Source organism: Apteryx rowi, unplaced genomic scaffold (genome assembly GCF_003343035.1).
Source record: "Apteryx rowi isolate R43461 unplaced genomic scaffold, aptRow1 scaffold_642, whole genome shotgun sequence".
Taxonomy (NCBI): Eukaryota; Metazoa; Chordata; class Aves; order Apterygiformes; family Apterygidae; genus Apteryx; species Apteryx rowi.
The window spans coordinates 359,727-383,316 of record NW_020450919.1 but is presented as its reverse complement, the minus strand read 5'-3'; the positions used below and the strand labels follow the sequence as shown (position 1 = coordinate 383,316).

The window sequence follows — 23,590 nt, the reverse complement described above, 5'->3', positions numbered from 1 at the left end:
GTGGGGGCCTGCGTAACCTCTGAGGATCCCTTAACAGCCAGAAAGCTGTAACTCTGCGTTCCCAGCTGGGAAGGGGCTATGCAAACTGCCGTTTAATGAGTACATGCGTCCATCGGGGCGTCGTTCCAGGCCGACAGCTCGCGACGGGCCGTTGCCAGCCCCCAACGGCAACGCCCGCGAGGCGGCCCCGCCCCGCCCCGCCCCYCCCCCGAGCCAGCCGGCGCCCGCCGCCCCGGCACTACAGCTCCCGTGGTGCCGTGCGGCGGCGGCGCCGCGCCCCGTGGGCGCGCACAGCCTGCTGGGGGCCGTGCCGTGCGCGGGGGCCGGCGCCAATGGCGGCAGGCGGAGGGGGCGGCTGACAGGAGCCGTTGCCCGTCGCGCCTATTCATCGCCGGCGCCCGCTGACCCCGGCTCCGCTCGCCCGGCCCGGCCCGGCCCGCCTCCCCGCCGCCATGGAGGCGCTGATCCCCGTGATTAACAAGCTGCAGGACGTGTTCAACACGGTGGGGGCCGACATCATCCAGCTGCCGCAGATCGTCGTGGTGGGCACGCAGGTGAGGCGGGAGCGGCGCGGGCGCGGCGGCGGCACCGGCAGCGGCCGTCGGTGCCCCGCGGCGGGAGATGCCGGCCGGGCCGCTGGGGGCAAAGTCGAGGCGTCCCCCGGCGCCTCGGCTCGGGCGGCTCCGGTGCTGCCGGCCCGCGGCTGCCTCCATCAAGGGCACGGGGGGACGCGCCGGGCCGGGTCGGGCCGGGCCGGGCCCCGCCGCCTCCCCGCCGCCTGCGGCGGGGGCGCCTCTTCCCTTTCCGCCGTCCGCTCGCCTTCCCTCCTTCCCTCCTTCCTTCCCACCCTCCCGCTCGCGCCTCTCGGTAGCGGGTGAGTGGAGCGGCTGAGGGGCTGCCGGGAGGCCCGGCGCCCTCCGCCCTGGCCCCGCTGAAGGGCCGTCGCTGGCCGCAGACGGTGGTTTCCCCTCTCTGACCGCGGCTGCGACCTGTGCTGAGGGCGAGGGGAAGCGGCACCTCGGCGGCGTGCGGCGTTACCCCCCTCCGCCCGCTGGGCCACGTAACAGTTCCTCCGCTGTTTGGAGCTGTTTGCCGCCGGCAGTGGTTTGGAGGGAAAGCACAACGTGGGACGAAGCAAACCTTTCTGGATTAAACAGTTGCACCGTGTGCATCTCAGCCTAATAGTGCTGGCGGGTTATAAACTAGTTCAGACACCTTCAAAAATATGCAAATGGGACATAGGTCTTGGACACAACTCCCCTCAACAAAACGTGCGCAACCAAAGCTGTCATAGTTGTATACTGAAAATGAAGCATTAAGCAGAACTAAAACAGCCTGGGAGGGAATGCTTTTTCATTTTTAACTTGGAGTTAATGGGTCTCTTCTTTGCTTCTGTGAAATTAACAGTGCTTATGAATATGTGATGTTACTTGACAATAGCATGGCTACATAAGAGAGAGCGGTATCAACTATTCTGCAGTTGGTTTGAGATGTCAGTGTGTGGCTTAAAACAGGTACCACATGTTTAAGGCTTATACAGTACTGAAGCATGGACTAGGTTTGCTCAAAGCTAATAACAGTGTAGAAGTGATTGTAATGCAACCAGTTGTCATTCTATTTTACCAGTATAAATCAGATAGATTCACTGACTTTATTTTGGTTATTTTATAAAATAGGTCTGAAATACTTGCATTGTGTGGGAGAGACTTTGTGTTGGCAAGTTATATTAGATTCCTGCTATTTCTGTGGTTAAAAGGAGTCCATCACCCTATGAAGACATTTAATCTCTTACATTAAAAAAAACACAACTTGCTTGTATGATTTTTAACTGCTGTAACAGAAATAGGTGCAAGGCAGCAACATGGCATTTTTCTCTGTAATGTTCATGTAAATATTCTTTTCTGTTTCACTTTACAAAACACACTGAAGTGACATTTTATTTTTTGGATTATCACTGTTTTGTAACAACTTTATCCCAGTTAACTGTTCATAAGTACATAGACTAGGTGATGCGTGTTTAAAATTATACTGACATGCATTTGACTTGAACAGTCTACCCTTGGGTATTAACATCCATTCAATTCCATATTTGGTATACTCATGAAAAAATGTAGAATAAGGTAAATTAGTATACCTTTTAGCATGCCATGACCAAGGGCTTTATAGACTCCAGGAAAAATGCAGCAAAAATGTCTGTGAATTTATATTTGTGGTTTTTTTTTTTTTTAGTCAAGATTGTTGGAAGAAATAATTGTCCTCACTGAAAAAGTAATTCCTTAGATAGTTATTTTACCTAATTAATTTATTTTCAAAACAATTTTATTATTTTATTCATTTGAAGTTAGTTTATTGGCTACAAGATTCCTGGATATGCCTTATGGCCTTATAGCTGATAGCATTACTGCTTGTGCTTTGCTTCTGTGTTGTTTTTTTTTTTGTTGTTGTTTTTTTTTTTTTTGGAAATGTGCGTTCTTAACAATATCCTTTGGTCAATTTCTTGAGGTATTATTGGTTAAGTGCTAGTGGCCCCTAAGTTTGTTCAGATGGTTAATTTCTTTGTAGCCTACTGACATTTGCAGTCTTTTGTTTTTTCTTTCATGTGTAATATCCACAACTGTTTCTGAATTTAGCACCTTCATTTTACTTTGTGGAAAGCAAATGTTGTTAACATTTCTGTAACTCTCCATTAATTGTTTTTTTTTTTTCCTGATTTGCCTGTTGCTTTTCTTAAATGGCCTTTTTTATATTCAACATGGAGAAGAAAATTTTTTTTAAAAAACACTTTCACTGTTCTTTTTTCTTTTTTTACCCATGTTCTGTATCTGTTCTGTACCCTTTTACTATATATTTTGTACTTATGTCTGTCTTCAGTTCTCACTTATTCCTGCTTCTGTGTGCCAAATTGTTTTTTTATGTAGAATTAGAAACTGCTTATAATCCTTAAGTTGTGCCTCCTTCCCCTTCTCTGTTGTTTTGAGATTCATTTCCTACCTTGAAAACATGCTCTGAGCAACTGAGGTGTCCTAATTTTTCATTTTTGTAGATGGATTTTGGTACTAATTACAAAATAATTCTTGGTAGATTTTAAACATTTAGATGGCATCTTTCCCTTTTTCTAGTCGCGTTCTTGTGACTCAGTCATATGAGAATTCTTTCTCATTTTCTGCTTAAATACTGTGCAAGTTATTTCTGTATCCTACTAGAGTCTATTAAGAAAATTGAAGACTCCATTTCCTACTGAGGGAACTCAGAGAATGCCCCTGGAATGCTAGCTCTGCGTTGCTGTTTTAGTTTTTTTCTGCCATTCTACAGTAGGTTTTCTTTTCTTTTCTTTTCTTTTCTTTTCTTTTCTTTTCTTTTCTTTTCTTTTCTTTTCTTTTCTTTTTTCTTTTCCTAATTCTGTATTTTAGTTTCTATTTTAACAATTATTTTACTAAAACACAGAAGAATGTACAAGCTGGGAATACTATGTGAGCAATACATGTGTGATAAAGCTGTAATACCCAACATTTGGAAGCATTTTGTATAGATGTTTGGTTTTGTGATTAGTATTTGTAAGGGATAACAAGATGGTATTGAATTGCCTCAAACAAACCACATAAAAAAACTGTAATAAAAGGAAGGGAGGGGAAGAAAATAAGTTTGATTAGTTATGGCCATCTTAACGTTTTCAGGGTACGTAGGTATTATCACAAAAATGAAGTAGCGTACTACAAAAGTGTGCATTAGTTTGAGAATAAACTAAAAAAGCTGCAACAAAATCTTTGTGCCTAGAGAAATTATATAGAAATGAATTAGCTGTATTTTCCCAGGCTGTTAATACTTGGAATCTGTTTTGGGTTTTTAGAAATGGTTGATCTAGGTAAGTGCAAACTCTAGGGTTTGGTTTGTAGCAAAGGAGTTCTTCCAGTCCTGTCATTCTAAAACAAGTTGTGGGCTTTATTTGCACTTTATATTGTTGATTCTTGCAGGGACTTTATGGTAAATTTGATTTAGCAACAAATGAAATTCATGAAGAGATTTTAAATTACCTTTCAGGTGTACATGTGTGTTTGTTCAGTCTTTAGTTGCTGCTGTTTTGGGACTTAAAATGGGGAAGTGTGTAAGCGTGATTTACAGTATTTAACATAGAGTGTACTGTTGGATGTTTCCATCTGAAAGAGCTGTTTTATAAGGATCTGTCATTGGCTCACAGATTTGCATTAAGTTTATTTCTTTTTTTCTGCTGTTTGTAGTAAGTGTCATGTTGAATAGCTCAACACTAAACCTTTTGTTGTCAAGGAGGAAGCTTTCTAGATCTGAGGTAACAGATAGGCTGCACATTTGAATATGTATGACTGTGTGTATATATATAGTTAGACAAAACATTTGGGATGGTAATTTTCACATCAAGAAGCTGAAACAATGGAAGGTAATGTATGGTCATGGCTAGTGGAGAAAAAGTTAGTGGATACTGTAACAAGGCATCTGGTTAGAGAGACCGGCATCAGTGTCTTAAACTTGAGATGCTCCACAGAGCTCCTGTGACCTTCATTGTGGAAATGGAAATTTAAGCCACTTCAGCTCTTACTTAGTCACCAGTGCGCCCACATTGTGGTCAAAAGCCAGTTTTAGGAAACTTCAGTTTGTACTAGGTGACTGGAAAAACTGCATGCCAAGGTTGCCTCGGGGATGCCCTTCCTCCTTACTCACTCACTTTTTGGTTCAGTGGTGTCTCCTGGGATTTCAAGCAGCTGTAAAATACATTTGTGATAACTCCTGCTGTCATGCTTGTGTTAGGAGTTTGCCCCTGCCCAGCTAAAGGAATGGATGGCAAAAATGGGATGAAACTGGAGCATACCTTCAGTGCAGATAATACTTGCTGGGGAGAGTGTATTTTTCTACCTACCTGTTTAACAAATTTCCTGTTTTTTATTTTGATATCGGACATTCACTGTATCTGTTTTGGGGCATAATTGTCTTCCTTTTTGCCATCCCTTCCTCCTGTCAAATCATACTCTGACTGTTCTGGTGTCTGTTTTGAACAAGAGCAGCAAAATGAGGCTGACATTAATTAGCTGTTTACGTTTTCCAGGCATAATATAAACTTTGCTGCTAAAGTCAAAATGTGTGAACAGCATTTGGTGTTGTGCTGTTTCATTGCAGCTCTGATGGGCCCTGCCAGTATCCGAACAGTTATACTTTTTAGGTCTTGAAGGCTTCTATGTTTGGAAAGACAGCCTTTTTGCTGTGTCCATCTACAGACTTAGTATGGATGAAATAAAATCGTAGGTCTAATAACAGTGTGGTCTCTGCATTCTACCTTTAATCCCTACGGGTTTTTAATATGAAAGCAGCCATTTAAATGAAGATATCTTATTGTTTGAGCAAATGCCTAGCTACTTTGGAAGTGAATACACAATTGTAGAACGATGTGAATGAAATAGTACTTTTTTTTCTTCCCTGCTCTAGTTTTGTGTGCTTACTGCTAGGGTTCTTCTCATCTTGTGACTGGAAACTACAGTGTAGTTCTTAGGGAAGATTTGTTCATGTAATAGCCAGAAGGTTCACTGGCTTTCCCTTATCAAAGTATCGCTGTTGCTTAGGACCTTTTGAATTTGAAGATACATGTTGGTTTAATTTTGCTTCATTTCACTGAACAAGTAATGAATATAGTAGTTCAATACTATGTAAGGTCATTCTATACTGCTTTGAAATATGGATCTTTGAATATCACAGTTCCGTGAAATGGCTTGGAGAAGTTTAGTACTGGTTGTTTCTAGTTACATGAGGTAATTGTGTCTCAGGTGAAGTGTTGGAGGACACTGGGAACTGATATATTGAGAAAAAAACACCTGCAAATCTTTTATGCATTTGCTGTTGTTTGGCATGTGTTTAAATTCAGATTTGGTGTAAATAAAGGATTCCTGAAGTATTTTGACTGAGCTATGTAAATTCTGCCTTTCATTACTACTTGGGCATAAGCTGTCTTTTATGGAGGGAGATCCATGGATTCAGGTTTCTTCCTAATGATTCAGAAAAGCTCTGTATTTTGAGAAGTAGCCTGCAAGAACGACAGATCTATAATTCAGACTAGACCTTTCACAGAGGAAATGTATTTTGGAACAACCAGTAATATAATTTGTTGGTTGCACTGCTTTCTCAAATTGGGAGCCTGTTAGTGTCTGAATCTTTCTTCAGTATAATTTCATTTCAAAGAATGTCTTACAATAACTCATCAGGCCTGCTAATAACTTCAAAATTATCTTCTGATTAGTAAATACATTTTTAAATTTGTTGGCTGTTTCAAACCAGCCTAGTTTGGAGCTAATTCACATAGAAATGTTCTCCCACAATAGCTATTCCAGCCAAAGCTGTTGTGTTGCCGTTGCTCTAGAGCTACATCTGTGTTGACCTGAGCTATCTTGCTCCTGGATAGTTACTATATGCTGAACGCTTCCAGGACAGCTACTGCAGAATGCTTCTTTTCAAAGTACCTATCTGAATAATATCCATATGGATGAGGCCTCAGCAAAGATGCATTAGCTTAGGTTTCCCAATAATAGAATCGGAATTTAGTAAGTCATGTACGTATGTCTTGCTAAGAGCATAATTTATCCAGCAGGACACTCATTACTGATTTCTTGTATGACAGAATTTGCAGAATGGCTGCCATTCCATCTCAGATCTTAAAGTAGAAGTTTTGCTTTTCTTAAGAGAATTCTTCAGGAACTATTACATCTTACTGTGAACTCTCTCCTACCTCACAGTTGCTTATTGTCATTCTCAAATGTTTGTGATCATCATGCCACTGAATAAGTTATCGGGAACCTTGACATTGCTGCCTTCATCTTGTCTTGTGCTGTCCTGCAGCAAATCTGTACTATGTTCCAGCTCTTTGCTGTTTTTCCCGCTTTGAGCAGATGATGAAAAATTTGTCAGCTGGTCCTATCAGAAGCAATGAACAAAGACTGCGCCCATTTCAACCAATTTTTTTATTTTGTGTTGGAAGTTCCCCAGTAGTTTATTTGGCACATTTCCTTATAATGGATTTTTTTTCCAGATTTTTTTTTATGTTGGCTCCACAGAATGATTATAAAAGCTAAAGGTAGACTTGAGAAATGTCAACAGATTCTTATAAAGTGACTTGAAATTTGTTGCAGCCAGTACAGGTCTATTATCATTTTAATAACGCATGAAATAAAAGAATTGCAACAATCTGAACAAATGACTGTAAAATCTCATGGCTCTTCTGCATCAGTGAGTCTTTAACTGAGTCTTTGTGTATACTCCCTTCTTGTGCATGGACTTCATGAGAGCAGACTTTGGCTCATTCATTGAACTGGTTGGTGGGATCCTTTGAGAGGCAGGGCAGAGACCTGGCGTGTCTGTAATGACAACCTCCTCCAAGCACAAAAGAGTCCATACAAGTATGCAGGAAACTGAGTAGACATATAAGGAGAGTGGTGTGGCTAAACAGGGAACTTGTGACTGAGCATCATTGCAGAAGACATGCAGGAGGTAGGAGTGAGGACATGTTTCGAAGGAAGGATATAAAAATACTGCCTGCATATGCAGGGATGGTATTAGGAAAGCCAAGGTTTAAGTAGAGTTGAAACTGGCAATGGACATCAAAAGGCAGCAAGAGGAGCTTCTACTACTGCATTAGCAGTAAAAGAAGAAAGAAAAGAAACAAGGGAAATGGGAGCCTGCTGCTGAATGGGCACGTGATTTAGTGGCAGTGGATATGGACAAGGCTGAGTCAGTCAATGCTTTTTTTGCCTTGATCTTCACCAACAGAATCTCCCAGGCCTTTGTGCCTACAAGCAGGACTCAGAGGAGGGGAATGATTGGTAGTGGAAGAGGACTGAGTTGGGATCTCTTGGATCTGATAACATACAAGAAGAAGGCATTTGTGCACCCTATTGTATATAGGGCACAGGCCTTCCAAAACTAGAAATGCTAATGAGGTATAATGGAAATTGAATAAGAAAGCCAATTTGGGATGAATATGAAGTTGTTTATAGTGTTACTTCAGAATTTTCAATATGCAGTTTTTTGCATTTGGCTTGTGAACAACCCTAAAGTGTTTTAAAAATAATGTTTCCTGTTTTTAATGAAGCCAAACAGTCGTAAAGCCATATCCTGCTATCTGCTGCTGCTGAATTCCTGAAAAGTCTGTCTGCAGGTCATGAAGCATATTTTCCTGTAAGAATTAATGTAATGGGCAGGAACAACTTTTTGGAATGGATTACAATTCTGACAGATCTTGGGTGCTTAATTTTTGAAAGTAATGGCTCAATCATTTCCCGGTTTTCTGTCCTTCGTCCTTGATTGTTCTAGATTCATCCGAAAAAGGTGACAACAATTAAGAAAATGTAACTTTTTAGGAGGCAGCAAGAAAGCTGCTAAGATTTACATCGTATATACTGTTGATATGTATTTAAATAATGTATTTCCTAATCCCTGTGCGCATCTCCTCCTCTTACCTTAGTACTTCTGCAAAAAATTGCTTTGCTGTCCATCAACTCAGGTGCTCATCTGAGGGACTGAATATGGTTAATAGAGCAGAGCAATGGAAGTTTGAAACAACAGCTAAAGAAGCAACAGATAAAACAGTGTTGCTGTATTTGCCCTTATCTCTGAGCAACCTGTATAAAGTTCTTCTAGCCATCACAGCTTATTGATATTTCAAATCAGAGTCAGGACAAGGTCCAGAGGAAAACCTGGCTGACGTGCCACAAAAGATCAGAATTTATTGATACTTTTCCGGACTTATCATGGAATGACCTTGTGCATTTCAGTCCTTGGTTAAAACTGTGACAGTAGTTCCAGTGTGACGACAAAACAAGCATGATGTGAGCTCATTCCTAAGAATTCTGTAGTACATGTAGTCTTTGGTGTTAGTCCCTGCCTACATTTGTTGCATGCAGGACTGGCTGAACTGAATTTATATTCTGAATGAACCCCATATAAATATATGCCTCCCTTTCCCCACTGGCCGAGAAAGATCAGCTTTGTGTTTACTGCTTTTCGTATTGTGTTCCCAGGTATTTCTTGGTTATGGATGTGTATGTGGTGCAGATTAGGGAGTGCATCATTAAGAAGCTGAATCAAGGTTGTGTCACAGTAATACACATTCCAGCAGTCAGAAGCATGTTTTCATTTTCTTCAGAGAATTGGTTGGTGACAGGTAGCATCCATGTAGAAAGAATTACTAACAGACTCTGATTGCCAGAGCAGGCTTTCTCAAGTCAAGCCCATGTTGACTTCCAGCTTCAGAAAACTGAGAGTTTAATACAGCCCCGTTTAAAAAAAAGAAAACCCTATCAGTCAGACTTTCAAAGCATTGTGTTGATATATCTGATCTGTTGTTTGTTTTTAATTTTTAACATGGTAGTAGTCTTGAACCACTCTTTTATAACCCACATGTTCTCAGCTTATTGAACTGATCATCTAAGGAAAACTCTGCTTTTTATATCAAAGAGCTACAGGAAAACATTTCGAATGTAGACTCCTGAAGGGAATTTTGGATTTCACAGTCTTTAAGTGTTTCACAGCTTCTAACAGTTTGTTATCATGGGGACAGATGTTTGCAGTCAATTCAGTTACATACATATTCTTTTAGAGTATAAGGCAATGTTTGTGCATAATTGAACTTGAGGCAGCATTTTTCCTGCTTGTCTATGGAGCTGATGTAATATGTTATACAAAAAATACAAACTGGAAAGGAATCTAAGAATACTCCTTTACATATACCCAAATGTGCATGTGTAGTATCTCTTTGTGTGACCACATCATGGTCCCATGTTACTACTAACAAACAGTTAAATCCCAGAGTGTACACAGTGAAGTGTTATGCAAGATGTTGGAAAATGACAGAAGACACAAAACTTGCTTCTGAGCATTGAAAAGAAAAATCAGTTTTTCAGTTCTTTACAGAAGCGTTTCTGTGGAGATAAACGTTTAGAGTAGAAAATGCTAAATAGGATATTCATTTTTCTGAAACCGATTAGATTTTTACTTGTTTATTTTAGCCTTAAGAAATAGAAAATACATCTGTCTCCATGCCCTTTAAATGTCAAGGTTTGGACAGTTACTGGATTATAGCAGAATTGCATTCTATATTCTAGTGGTTATGTGGTGTGATGTCAGTATGTTAGATGCAGTCAGTCTATGTTAGACGCTTCTTGGGAAACTATATAGCAGAAGATGGACTAGAGCATTGTTTATAGGAATGATGAAAGCTGAAACTAAAATATTACAGCATTATGATGTTTAAGAAAATCATGTAGCTGTATTCCGATTTTCAGAGCAGTGGAAAGAGTTCTGTGTTGGAAAGTCTTGTGGGGAGGGATCTGCTCCCACGAGGTACTGGAGTTGTCACCCGGAGACCCCTTATTCTGCAGCTGGTGCATGTTTCCCCAGAGGATGGTCGGAAAACAGCTGGAGATGAAAATGGTAAGTGTGATCCAAGACTTGGTGTGTTTTGCCTAGTAGGAAGGAGACTTTTAATCTTTCTTGTGCATTTAAGATGAGTGAAAAGCCAGTTATCATAATGCTAAAATGCAAGTATGCTATCTTTTTTTATTTGCTTTGAAAAAAACCACAGCCATTGTCACAGCTGTTCTGTCCATATAGCAGATGTCATGAAGTCAAAAGCTTTTGGTTATTCAACATATCTTTAATATTTTAAGCTTTCCTGTTTGTTCTTGGTAAACACTTTTGAGAAAAGCAGGCCAAAGAAACATTTCAGTTATGATAATGGTTATTTAGGATGTTGAGAGCAGGGTTTTCTTGTATGTGTTTTCCTTCCCCCCTACTTCTGATTAAATAAGACCTTTCCTTGAGAGGATGAGAACACGACTTTGTAGAAGGAGGTTAAGAAATAGATAAGCTCTGGACAAAGTGCAAGGAGGGGAAATGAAACCAAGCAAATAACCCTCCAGTAGATGTAAAAAAAAATTTATGAGCATGTTCTGTAGCTTACGCCACCTTACTGAGCTGCACTGAGAGATTCTAAGCACATAAAATACAACAGTTTAGATGTTCTTAAGCTCTCTAGTTTGAAGCTTTTGCATTCTGTAATGTTTCTATATTATCCTTCAGCAGATCAAAGCTACCTCACTTGTCCTATGGGAGTCTGAACACTCGTTTTATGCTAACTAATGGTCTTGATCTTATGAAAGAGCAGCAGGGGCATATCCACCTTCTGATGTAAGATAACTCTTCTTAGCTTCTTGATTTAGACAGTAAAAGTACACAGGCTTTTGATGGGATGATAAGCATGTGACTATAATTATTAATTCACATTGTATTTAAATGGTTCAGAATTTATCTGTAGAAATAATAAGTCAAGGTTCTGGAAGTTCTTTACAGTACTTCATGTAATATTTGTAGCCTTTGGTTGCTGAAGAACAGTTATTGATATTGTGCAGTTTGAAAGATTAAAGCTCCAAATATCATTATTGCTGCAAGCAGAAAATGCAATTCCAGTTCATAACAGTTAAGGAGTTTTTAGTATGCAGTACAGTCTGCTATCCAGGCTGTGCTGCGTTGTGAGAGATCATGGGATAGATAATTTGGGTTGAAAAAGACCTCACGAGGTCTCTAGTCCAACCTCCTCCTCAAAGCAGGGTTAGCTTTGAGGTCAGCCAAGGTTGCTCAGAGCTTTATCCAGTTGGGTCTTAAAAACTTCCAAGGATGGAGAATGCACAGCTTTTCTGGACAACCTGTTGCAAAGGCCACACTTTTTTTTTTTAATGTAGTTTCATGTTACTTGCATTATACTGTGCATAAATTTTAGTGCTCTTCAAATGCTTTGATTCTGAGTTGTAGGATAAAATATGTTTTTGATTGTAAATAGTGTATTGAGTCAAAAGATGGAGGCTTTCTGTCATTGGTTGCATTTGATCTGTAAATTTAGTTTTTTAACTCTGAAATGGGATAATGATACCTATTGCATAAGGATGTTGGGCTAAATTAATATTTACAAGGCCCATTTAGATCTATGGAGGAAAAAAAATCAATAAGGTTTACATGTTATAATCTCTTTCATATTGCTTTAAAAGAAGGGTGGGCTTGTTTAGTAAAAACAGACAAACTTTTATGGCTTTTATCAACTGTGTTGGAAGTTCCTCTCTTCTCCTTCCAAAATAAGACAAATCACAGTCTAAATGATTTTTACCGACCTGGTTTAGCATATAAACCTATGTACAGATTGTGGTGTTTCAGCTGAGAAGATGGGGTCAAGTGGCTTGGAAAGAAAAGAGGTGGGAACCTCTTACCCTGCCTTTGCTGTCTGAAATTGTAATAGGGCACCACACTGTTACAGGTCATATTTTTGTTTGTTAGGAGTTGGATGCTGAGGCAGTGTTGAATGCGTGTTTGGCATTTCCCAAATGGAAAGTAGCTATGCATAATCTTGCATAAAAGAGTGTTCTCCTGGTAAAGGGTTTCTTCTATACAAATTGAATCTTAGACAAAAGAACATGAGTTTTTGCACCCATATAGCATACTGCTTTTCACATGTGCTGGTAATGAACTTTTTGTGTGCCAGATACTTTTATGAATAAAAGTATCTCCTTGTTTTGTAATTCTGTTGACATAAAACTTTATGACCTTTATCCATCCTAAAGTTTGCTGTAGATGTGTACTAGAATCAAATATGAATGTATCCATTCAAAAGTAGTACTTTCTATTTTTTTATAAGCTCTAGTTTTAGTTCAGCATGAGTGTTTGCATCCAGAAAGATTCACTGTTTTTAAAATAAAGCACTTTGGATTGCTGTGGTGTTTGTTTAAACGTAGAAAATTGCCTTGTCTTTATGACTATGAAGGAAAAAAAAATCTTTCCAATAGTTTCACTTGGACATCTTCTGATGCATGTCTATGTGATCTGCCAAGGAACATCAAATCTTACCAGTTTAGTTTTTCAGGTGTGTGGGTTTTTTTTTTTTTTTTTTTTTTTTTTTTTTTTTTTTTTTTTGATTCTTGGGAGCACATTGGGAAGGAATGTTATGTGAGATTTGCTGCCGGACATTTGAACTAACTTCTGATTTCCTAACATGCAACGTTAAAGATCTTCCTCACTGCTCCTCAGAGTCACTGATGAGCTATCTCCTATGTGATCCCCTTGTACAGTGCCCACTGAAATAGATCAAAATAATCAGAAAACAGGAGAGAGAGGGGGATGGACAGAGAGAAAGAAGAGAGATTAGTTTTCCATTAAATATGAAGAGGTACTGTGTTTTCGTAACGCCGTTATTCCAAACTGATACATATATTCTCCAGAGATGCGTATGCTTTGGTGTGAAGAAAATGTTCTCGTTATGCCTCTGCTGTTTATCGTTAGCCTCCGGTAATTCGGCACACGGTATGTTTGATGCGGTGATACCACACTGTGGTGTCCTCTTATCAAATTACAAGAGAAACAGCATTTAAGAGAGAGCTGTGCCTGGTCTCGTTAATTATTAAATTGGTCTTGTAGCTATGACTTATTCTGATAGCTTGTCCATTTATTAGGATGTGGAAAAGAGGAGGCAACATATGGCCAATTTGTAAATGTTTATAGGTTCTTTTTAAATGGAGATAGGAAGCTGAACACTGTTTAGCACTCGAACAGATTAAATGGGTATGGAAGACAGGAATGGTTAATGCAGATCTGTTGCTTGCTACACCACCACCATTTTGTGAGTTTTTTGCTCTGTAATTCACATATAGGTCTGTTACCCCTAGCTCCCAAACAGTGAGGGCTGCCTCCGTGTACTTAGCTTTGTACAAGCACAAGAGAAAAGAATTTTCACCCAAAAGAGTTTGTCACCTAGTTAGGGTCAAGAATGGAAAAAAGGTACAATGTACAGAAAGGACTGGACAAAGTGGGCATATATTTTCATCAGTTGGATTTCTTTTTATTTAGAGGGATCTAGGAAAGGATGAAATGATGAAAAAATGGGGTTCAGATGGTAGTCTTCTGAGTGTAAGAGCTGTGAAGGTATGAGAAGTAGAAAGCTAGGAAAACAGGTAAGGGATTTTGTCTCTCTTAGTATTTGGGAAGTTCTTGTTGCCTTGCTGCAAGAAATCTTCCATGGTGGTAGACTTTTATTACTGGGCAGCTTTTCTTGTGCTCCCATAGTGTATGAAGAACATTCCTAATGCTTAAGAGTGGAGAAGAGATGCAAGAATAACTTAAGTGAATTAGCATTGTTCAATATTTGAGCTTTTTTAAGAAGCATTGCAGTATAGGCAACACAAAGTAACAATTTGGTAGAGGACAGTCCTGAGAAAAATATCAGAAGCATGTCCAGTTTTCCAGTATATTAAAGTTTTCAGGTCTTGCTCCAAGATACGAAAAACCAGAAAAGCAAGGAGATAGCTGCTTTATCTGGGAAAAGTGTGGTGTGTTTTTTTTTTTTTTTTGTAAGGCAGGATCTGTTTGTTCTTAATAGCTGTTATTTTAATAATTTCTTTTCATCCTCTCTAAGGATGAATTTTGTAGTGACTGAGATGCCACTTCTGGGCTCTTCTCTCTATCATTGGGCCTGGAATGTAATCAAGTGATTAATTCATCTGAACGTTTTGCCTGAGAAGCTTCCAGGAAGTAATATAACTGGGGGAAAACTGATTTTTATCAGTGAAACTAGTGACGTAAAAATGTTCTAGATGTAAACCAGAAAGTATTGGGTTGTTGAAAATGTAGATTAGTCACAATATTATTTTCTTCTTGCCTTGAGCATCCTTGCATTCTGAATAATGATGCAAATCCTTCTTCCTTTCCTAAAATCTTCTTTGCATTAAATTAGAGCTATTGAAAATTTATCTTCTCAAATGTTAAATGGGTGTCAGTATCGACTTCCTCAGAAGAATGGGGGAAGAGGTTCCTGCTTTATAAAAATAATCCTGAAGAAAAAAAAAACTTGAATTTTTTAGACTTAGAACTAAGCCTAGTACCTAGCTGCAGATTCCTATGCTGCACAAAACCAGTAATTTAAGACTAACCAAGTGTATCTGAGGAGGACATTACCTTTCTAGGTAGGAGAGTATTTGGTCCATGTCTTTTAAATATAACATTGGAAGTATTTTGCTCTGTCGTCTTCTTCCTGGCTTTATGCCTGTTTCCTGTCTCAATTCCATTTCTGAAAAGAGGCAATGAGTAATATAATTTTGCAGATACTGTAATTTCTTCATGATGAATCTGCATTTTTGCTTTATTTCCTTTTTACTGTAAATAAAGTAAATCTGTTTAATAACCTTGCATTAATGAACTTTTTCATTTGCACTTTTTTCTGAGACTGGTATGTAATTTTGCCTCTATCAACTGATAAAGACAACAGCTGCTTCCTGATAATAGTTTCTTCGTAGCTGATGTGCCTGTAGTTGTCTGTGCGTTCTCAAAGAACAGTAAGGACGGGTCATTGTTTTTTTCTTATTGGATCCAATCCATATATCCACTGAGGATAAAGCTTTGACTTATCCACCTGAGCAAGATATTAAAATTAACTGTCCAGGTGTACTAGGCTTTTCAAACTGATGAATTGATTCTTGCTGTGCTGCTTCCATTTTGTGCCAAATAGGTAAGTGCAGCAGAAAAACCTTCTATACGAGTTTGTTTGGATTCTTGCCCCTCCATGGTGCTGAACTGGCATCACAGAAGAATATGGAGTTCTAAACTTATGGACCTTTAATAAAATATTTTCATTTTTTTGTAATGGGGTTTGCATAAGCTTTTCTAAGAAAATCAGAAGGTGAGAATGGTGTTAGTTGATGTTGTCTCTTCTTAAATCTGTCTCAGAATTATTGTGATTGCTTTTTTTGTCTGTGCAAATTTTTTTTTGGTGTTAGAAAGATTGATGCAGAAACTTAGGTTTCTTTCCAGTGCAGTAAAATTACCTTTAGTGATATTAAAAATGCATTTGGTTTAAAGTCTTGTTCTTGCCATAAATAAATTATGAGAAACATATTTCACCAAGGAAGTTCAGTTTTGCAGAACCTAATGGTGCTATTTTCTATGCTCAGTTAAAAATTCTGTAAGCTGATGGAGTGAGATGAACAGCAATAATAAAGTCTTCATCAAGTAAACATTGTAGTATAGAGTATCTGATTAATGTGCATCATTATTTATCAGTGTTTAGTTAATCTTATTGCTGTGTATATTGTTAGTATGTTACACATTCTCATTAATAGTAGAATAGCATGCACATCTGTCTGCATGCATTTGTGATCTTTGTAATACAATCTAGTATCGAAGGGTAAAGAATATGCTCTGTTAAATATGACAAATTTTAAACATCATTCAATGCTGTTTCTCTTTAACTGCAGACCCTGCTACATGGAAAAATCCAAGACACCTTTCTAAAGGTTGCCTTTATCCACTTGCTTTTTCTCCCTACACATAAAAGTGCATGCTTGTATACACTAACCACACACATTTCATGCCACTTTATTGTTGATTATACTTTTAGTTTTACACGTTGGCTACTGTGTTGATTGATTATTTTGCTGAGTCTTGTGACCATGTTGATTTTTGGTTTTCTGATTTGTTGCGTTAGAATGAGATGATTTTGCTTTTCTTCTGTGTTGTTGCTGATTCATATAACTTTCAGCCTTTTTAATTCCCAAATCCTTTAAAAATCTGTATTGATAAGTATCTTTTCAAATTCAATGATAGTGGAAAAAAGTTTTGAGTGATGACTTAATTTTAGGTAAACAGTGTGGTTGTCAAATAGCCAGGTTTCTTGTAGACTATTTTTCTAGAGTGGATTGCTGTATTGGGCAGTGGAGGAGAAATGATCACAGAATAAAAATTTGAAACTCAGCATATCACTAAATACTTGGAAACCTAGTTGTGGAAGTGTGAATATCTTGCAGCCCAACTCACACTGTTGTCTGCTCTATGAAGCAGGAATTGACCAAAGCTCCTTTGCCATTTCTGGGTCTGCTCAAGTAGTCCCAAGTACTTTCCAGACATCCGTGGTGACTGACAACAGTTGAGATGTTTGATCCTTGACAGATTTGGGAAGAGACATGTTTTCCTAAGACTTCACTGCTAAGTAGAATATTTATGTATTTTCTGTTTGCTTGTTTTTGGTTTTACAGGTTTTTCTAACTTTTTCTTTCAGCTGCAATTTGATCTCACTTGCATGGAAAAAGAAAGGATGATAAAAGCTGATCTATTTTTGCATTTTTTTTTTTTAAAGCTATTGCTAGTAATTCTTTTATTTTTTGTTGCAATACGATATTTAAATGGACTAGACAGTTTCTGAAGAATGGTAGGATAGCTGATTGGCGCAGTTTATTAGTCAGATGGTGGACGTTGTGTAAAAGAATGACAAATTAAAAGGAGTAATGAGATATATATGTTTAATGATAAGTATGAATGATAAATATATTTGTACTGAACTACTTAACATCTAGCAGTAGAAAGCAGACTAATTTTTCTCTTGCTGCTTGAAAAAAATCACCCTATGGTTTTCAACAAACAGGCTCTTGGGAAAGTGTCATTGAAACATCTGTTTCTTCTTCCTCATGTATCAATCCTTTGTTTTCAGAGATTGATGCTGAAGAGTGGGGTAAATTTCTTCACACCAAAAATAAGGTATGTTTACTCTTGTGGTGGAGTAGCAGCGTCGTAAATACTTTATCATACATACTTAATTCCCAGTCTCTCTTCTACACAGTGCTAGAAATTGAAAGAAATCTAGAGAGGAAGGTGGAGGGAAAGTGTGGAAGGGTAGCTCTCTGCTAACTTATTTTGACTTGGTGGAAGGAGAACAGACTAGACAAGAATGGAAGAAATTTGAAAGAGGATATTGTCCAAGTTATTGTCGTCTTCCTGATGAGAAAGGCTATGTTATGTATATTAACTTCAAAATGTTAAAACTTGGTTAGAAATGGAATTAAGGATTTGAAATTCTCTTAAGGTGAATGCTTTTCTTTCTACCTTGTCTGACTTTGAGGTGATTATAAGCACTAGTAACTGCCATCCCACACTGCAATGGATTAAATAGCAAGATTTACCTTTCTTTAATTTGTTGCACTGATGTTTCCCATTAGCATTAGGTTCAGTGTTATTAGTCATTTTTACCTTTTTTTCACCTTCTATATACATAGTTACAGAATTTCTCACTATCTCTTGGAGAAAAGAACATTCTTTTGCTAATTTCATAACTGTATGCCATCTTTGAGTTTTAATTTTTTTTTTCTTCTGTACTTCAGGTCTATACAGATTTTGATGAAATTCGTCAGGAAATAGAAAATGAAACGGAGAGGATTTCAGGAAATAATAAGGTAAACGTTGAACTGTCTAACTTGACCCTGTTGTAGATTCTCTTGTTGCTTAGAACTTTCTTGAACAGTCTGGGCAGCTGGAAATGAAAAGCATCGAGCAATTTTTTTGAAGAAAGTAGTGTAGCTGCTTGTCATATTGAGATTTTTCACTGTGTTCTTGAGATAACATTATAGCTTAAGCAAGAAGAAAATGCAGAGATTAGGTGTTGCTCTACTCCAAAATTTCTGGAATAATCCTGCAAGAAGTAAACTCCAAGTTAAACTTGCGTATTTTCCACATACATCACTTTTTGTGTAAGTTATAAAATCAAATATAGTGTTCTTGCACATGTATGTAACTGCTGAAATGTAAAAGCTTTTGTGTATTTTATTGAGGGGAAAGCAGGGCTGCTTCCAAAGACAAAGGAATTATTTGACAGATGTGGTTGACTTTGTTTCTCATGAAGTAGGTGTAAGGGCATATCATGGAAGAAGGTTTTTTTAGTATAAAACTTAAGATTTTGGCTTTCTAAAGGGTGCCGTTAACTAATCCAGAACTGTAATTAATTTTTATTGTTAATATATTCCTAGGGGATCAGTCCTGAACCTATTCACCTTAAGATTTTTTCTTCTAATGTTGTAAATCTGACACTTGTGGATTTGCCAGGAATGACAAAGGTAAGATTTGGAATGGTATTCTTCTGATTTAATGCAAACAGAGTGTTTTGAAACAAGGAGTGTGTGTTCACTCTTTGGCATTATCCTGTATCGTTAGATAAACAGCCTTTAAGAAATGAAACTCTACATTGTTCCTCAGGTTGAGTAGCTGGTTATATAAATTTGAGATGTCACCATCTTCTGGCATAAGATTTGGATCTCTGATGCTATTCACTGTTAAGAGATTTAGATTTGCTGAAGTTCTCCCCCTTTCTATACACAACTGAGGGATGAGAACTGTTGAGAAAACAGCATTTTTTTTTCTTTTTTTTTTTTTTTTAAATAGAAGAGGTAGTACTCAAAGTTTCACAGCAGTACCTGCAAATGGATAGTCACTGACAAACTGGAAAATGCTTTTCCCGTAGCTTCTCTTAACAGAAGTTGCTATGCATATCTTGCCTGAGAGGTTGTATAAATTGAGGATACAGTAGAAGAAATGTTCAGATTCTGTTTGTTCAGGTTTTATACTGAATAATTTTCTGTGGCAAGATGACCAGATTACTTCTTTCACCCTTTTGCCTGCCCTTTTACACATGCATATGCATGTGCACATATACACCCCATTCCACCAGTTGTACAGGTGGTTTTTAGATGCTAAGTCTTTTTGATGGCAGTATCAAAACAAATAATTTGACTTGATTCTCACTTTGCAAGAATGTTTTTGGCTTTGATACCCTTCAAGATCTTCCTTAATTCTTTCATGCCTATTTGCAAAGCAGGAACAAAAAGACTAAAAACCTTTATCTTACATTGTGGTATAATGCGTAAACCTTCAATTGAGTGGTCTCACACAGGACAAATGTATGATTTTGAACAGTTCTGCACTGTTTTTTTTTCTAGGTGCCTGTTGGTGATCAGCCTAAGGACATTGAACTTCAAATCAGAGAACTAATCCTTCAATTCATCAGTAACCCAAATTCAATTATTCTGGCAGTCACAGCTGCTAACACAGACATGGCCACTTCAGAAGCACTTAAAATTGCACGGGAAGTGGATCCAGATGGTAAGCAGAAAATAAAACTGGAACCTGTAGTTCAGGTTGTTGAGTTTTTCTTTCCTAAATTAAATCCTAAAATAAAACTGAAGTTTTCTGGTGGAAAAAGTGGAGGGGAACCAAAATGTTACTGCATTTCCTAGGAAATGCAGATGTTATATTTGGGTAAAGATTTCCTGCTGCAGTGTGTGCAATTCAGAAGCTATTGAGTTTGCTGTGGTGAATTAATATTTTAGGGGTTTCTGGCTTACAAACAGACCAGATAACTGTTCTAATAGTCATGTGAGCCACTTCTGTTTCCAGAGCATGGCATTATAGAATGCTGGGATTTTTCTGAGATTTTAAATGGTTTACAGTAGTCTGTTAGGATGACTTCATGCTTTACTCCTTCAGGATTGTCTTTCAGTAGAGAAAATATGCAGCCCTGCAACTGGTAATTGCCTGTTTAGCTGTTAATTTAGTGACTTTTAGTAAGAGAAAGTAAAATCAATGTCTTCAGTCAGGATCTGTTGTGGTTATGCTGCATTTGTTTGGCAGAGCTTACTGATTTAATTTAATCTAAAAAGAGGATTATCATTTTATATTTACCTAATGACTTTGAAACAGATCCTAAGCTATTTGAAGAATATGGAAGTGTATACTCTGAATGTACTGAAATTAGGCTAAAATATGGTGTTAGTATGCTATGCCCTCAAATTTTTCTCCCCGTAAGGTGTAACATTTTTTGCCTGTTTTCAAAATCCCAGTCTCTGGCTAAGCCTTTAGGGGCTCCACAGCCATGTAACCTTGAGAGAGAACCTCTTCTCCTGGCAGTCTCCTCAGTCAGATTGTTCTGTTTCAAGGCAGCAGACCGTCTCCTAATTTCCTCTTGTAAGATGATGAGCTGTGACTTCTGGATCATTTCCCAAAATTCTAAACCTCAAAGATCTGGAGTCACAGCTCATGTTACAGGTTTTGTAGAAATAATCTGGAAGTTTCAAGAGACAACTGCCTACTGACTTTGCTGAGGTATCAATTTATCTTAGACTTGAAAGGCATGTTATATTTTGAAGAAAACATTTTTGCTATTTTTTTTCAGATCTGAGAGCTTGGGAAATATTAAGGTCCCAGGCAAATCTTATGCATTTTAATCTACCTGTTTAGATACCCAATATTTACCTATTTAATCAATTTTGAGTCACTTTTTCCTCCACAGTGTTTGATACAAAGTTTTTATTTTCATTTGGAAAACATCATGTACTCAGGAAAAATCTTATCTCTTTAGCAAAATGAATGCCTTACTGCTTTTACAGTGGATGGCTTTCAAGCTGTTCAGGCTCTTGGGACTGTTTCAGCTATGTATTTGATACAAGATGCTGGAAATGGTGTGGTTGACGCCTCTGGCAACGTCTTTTGTACTGATGATACTTCAAATATACCTCCAAATATGTTGCCGTTATGCCTAGTCCTACATTTATCCTATGAATATGTTCAGTCTGCTCACGCTTACGGGTCCCCTGCCTGCCATACTTAGTCTTCTCCATGAGTACTTTGTAACTCCTGTAACCTCATATAATGTGCCAAAATGGTTGTTGCAATCAGTAATGGCTGTAATTTTGAACTGAATGGTAGCTAAACCTTCTTCATTAACCAGATCTGTGTGGGGGACAGTACCTGCCAAATATCTTATACTTTTGTTAATAAATTACTCCAAATAGACTAATACCACATGTTCTTGCACTGTTTTTTGCTGGTTTACCCTGTTGCACTTGGTGCAGTTGTCTGAGGAATTTTTTGAGTGATGAGCTGTAGCTACCCTGATCAGGGTAAAACATCGCCGTATGTGAGTTTTCCTTTTGTTCTAATAGGTCGAAGAACCCTTGCTGTTATCACAAAGCTGGATCTCATGGATGCTGGCACTGATGCTATGGATGTGCTCATGGGAAGAGTGATTCCAGTAAAACTTGGCATCATTGGAGTAGTGAACAGGTTTGTCTGGGCACATTAATCCTATTTTTAAGATTGTGTGTTAATATGAAGTAATGCATTGGGCTCTTCTAACCATGGATATGGGTTTAAGAATAAGATGGCTTGATATTGAAATAAACTTCTGAAATAAGCAAGCAAGAAGCTTGCTGCTCACTTTTGACAAGCTTGAGTGTTCTTATTCCAGTCAGCTAACTGCTAGTTTAGAAAGGAATAGGGACAGTTGAGGTAAAAGAACTGTAGTGTCATTTCATCCTTCCGTTATCATTTTTTGTTTTGGATGCTTCTGGTCAACTGTTCACATTAGCGCTGATCCACTAGGGATCTTGTACATGAGTGCTAATCTAGCACTAACTGCCTGTGGCTTTAGTACTATTCACTTTGCTTCTTGCATCAGATAGTCAAATCTCATGCGGTTTTGATAAAGTGTTTGCCTAGTCTATGGATGGCTGCTACCCCTACTGCTTTGATGGTTATAGTCCATGGAACAACAACCAATACCATCTTTATTGCCTGATGCATGTGAGTTATGTGTGTAAAGCAAAAACCAGCTGTTTCACATGTCCTGTCAGGAAAAACAGAAATGTAGATTATTTTTACTTTGCGTCTATTAACTAGCGTATAACTCTGCTTTTTAACTTCAGGAGTCAGTTGGATATTAACAATAAGAAGAGTGTAGCTGATTCTATCCGTGATGAGTACGGTTTTCTTCAGAAGAAGTATCCTTCCCTAGCCAACCGAAATGGAACCAAGTATCTTGCTAGAACACTGAATAGGTATTATATATAATGTAAAACAAAATAAATGCATGCTTTTAAAGATACTTCAAGATATAAATTAGCGTTAGAAACATGTGCGAACACGTATTTTACCTTCCCTTTTTCTTTTGGTGCTGTGCATTGAAACGTAAGGAAAGCACTATTTAGTTCCAAATGCAATTTCTGAATCTACGGTGATTTTCTTGAGTAAACATTTTCCTTTTGTGATTATTTTGTGTTTCTTCTCTGTTTTGATGGAGATGATAAAGCTGAAAGTTTTCCTCCCTTCTCACAAAGGACTGTTTTCTCTCTATTTTTAGACTACTCATGCATCATATCAGAGACTGCTTGCCAGAACTGAAAACTAGAATAAATGTTTTAGCTGCTCAGTATCAGTCTCTATTAAACAGCTATGGGGAACCTGTTGAGGACAAAAGTGCCACTTTATTACAGCTTATTACCAAATTTGCCACAGAATATTGTAACACTATTGAAGGAACAGCAAAATACATTGAGACTTCGGAGCTGTAAGTACCAAATGGTTTTCTAGAATATTGACTGTGTGGTTAGACTGTGACCCAGTGGCTTTTGCTGGCTTATATTGGCAATAGTACTACAGCAGAGAATAAGATGTTCTGAAAGTCCTGCTTTCCTGAAGAATGTTTGAATCCAAGTGACTATAAAAGTGTTTGCAGTGAGGGTTTGTTTCTTGTTTGCTATTCAGTTGCTATTTTATTCTTTCAGATGTGGTGGAGCCAGAATCTGTTATATTTTTCATGAGACCTTTGGACGAACCTTGGAATCTGTTGACCCACTAGGTGGCCTTAACACCATTGATATTCTGACTGCCATTAGAAATGCTACTGTGAGTCTTACTCTGTATGTCTAAGTGTCATTCCTATATATTGGATATG

General features: G+C 38.2%; 1 protein-coding gene across 5 annotated transcripts in view; it reads left to right on the top strand.

Moving 5' to 3' along the window:
• The first annotated feature begins 312 nt into the window (after positions 1–312).
• The window catches only part of DNM1L (dynamin 1 like), a 38,738-nt gene continuing 15,460 nt past the window's right edge, over positions 313–23,590 (top strand). For 2 of the 5 annotated variants that reach the window (XM_026084481.1, XM_026084484.1), the window contains exons 1-10: positions 313–554; positions 10,293–10,440; positions 17,525–17,571; positions 18,192–18,263; positions 18,834–18,920; positions 19,800–19,962; positions 21,801–21,921; positions 22,563–22,694; positions 22,997–23,203; positions 23,421–23,541. In XM_026084481.1, coding sequence (XP_025940266.1) covers positions 453–554; positions 10,293–10,440; positions 17,525–17,571; positions 18,192–18,263; positions 18,834–18,920; positions 19,800–19,962; positions 21,801–21,921; positions 22,563–22,694; positions 22,997–23,203; positions 23,421–23,541 — 1,200 coding nt within the window. In that variant the 5' untranslated portion in view covers positions 313–452. Of the gene's footprint in view, positions 555–10,292; positions 10,441–17,458; positions 17,572–18,191; positions 18,264–18,833; positions 18,921–19,799; positions 19,963–21,800; positions 21,922–22,562; positions 22,695–22,996; positions 23,204–23,420; positions 23,542–23,590 lie in introns of all 5 variants that reach the window. The other 3 variants (XM_026084482.1, XM_026084480.1, XM_026084485.1) reach the window with 2 other exon arrangements.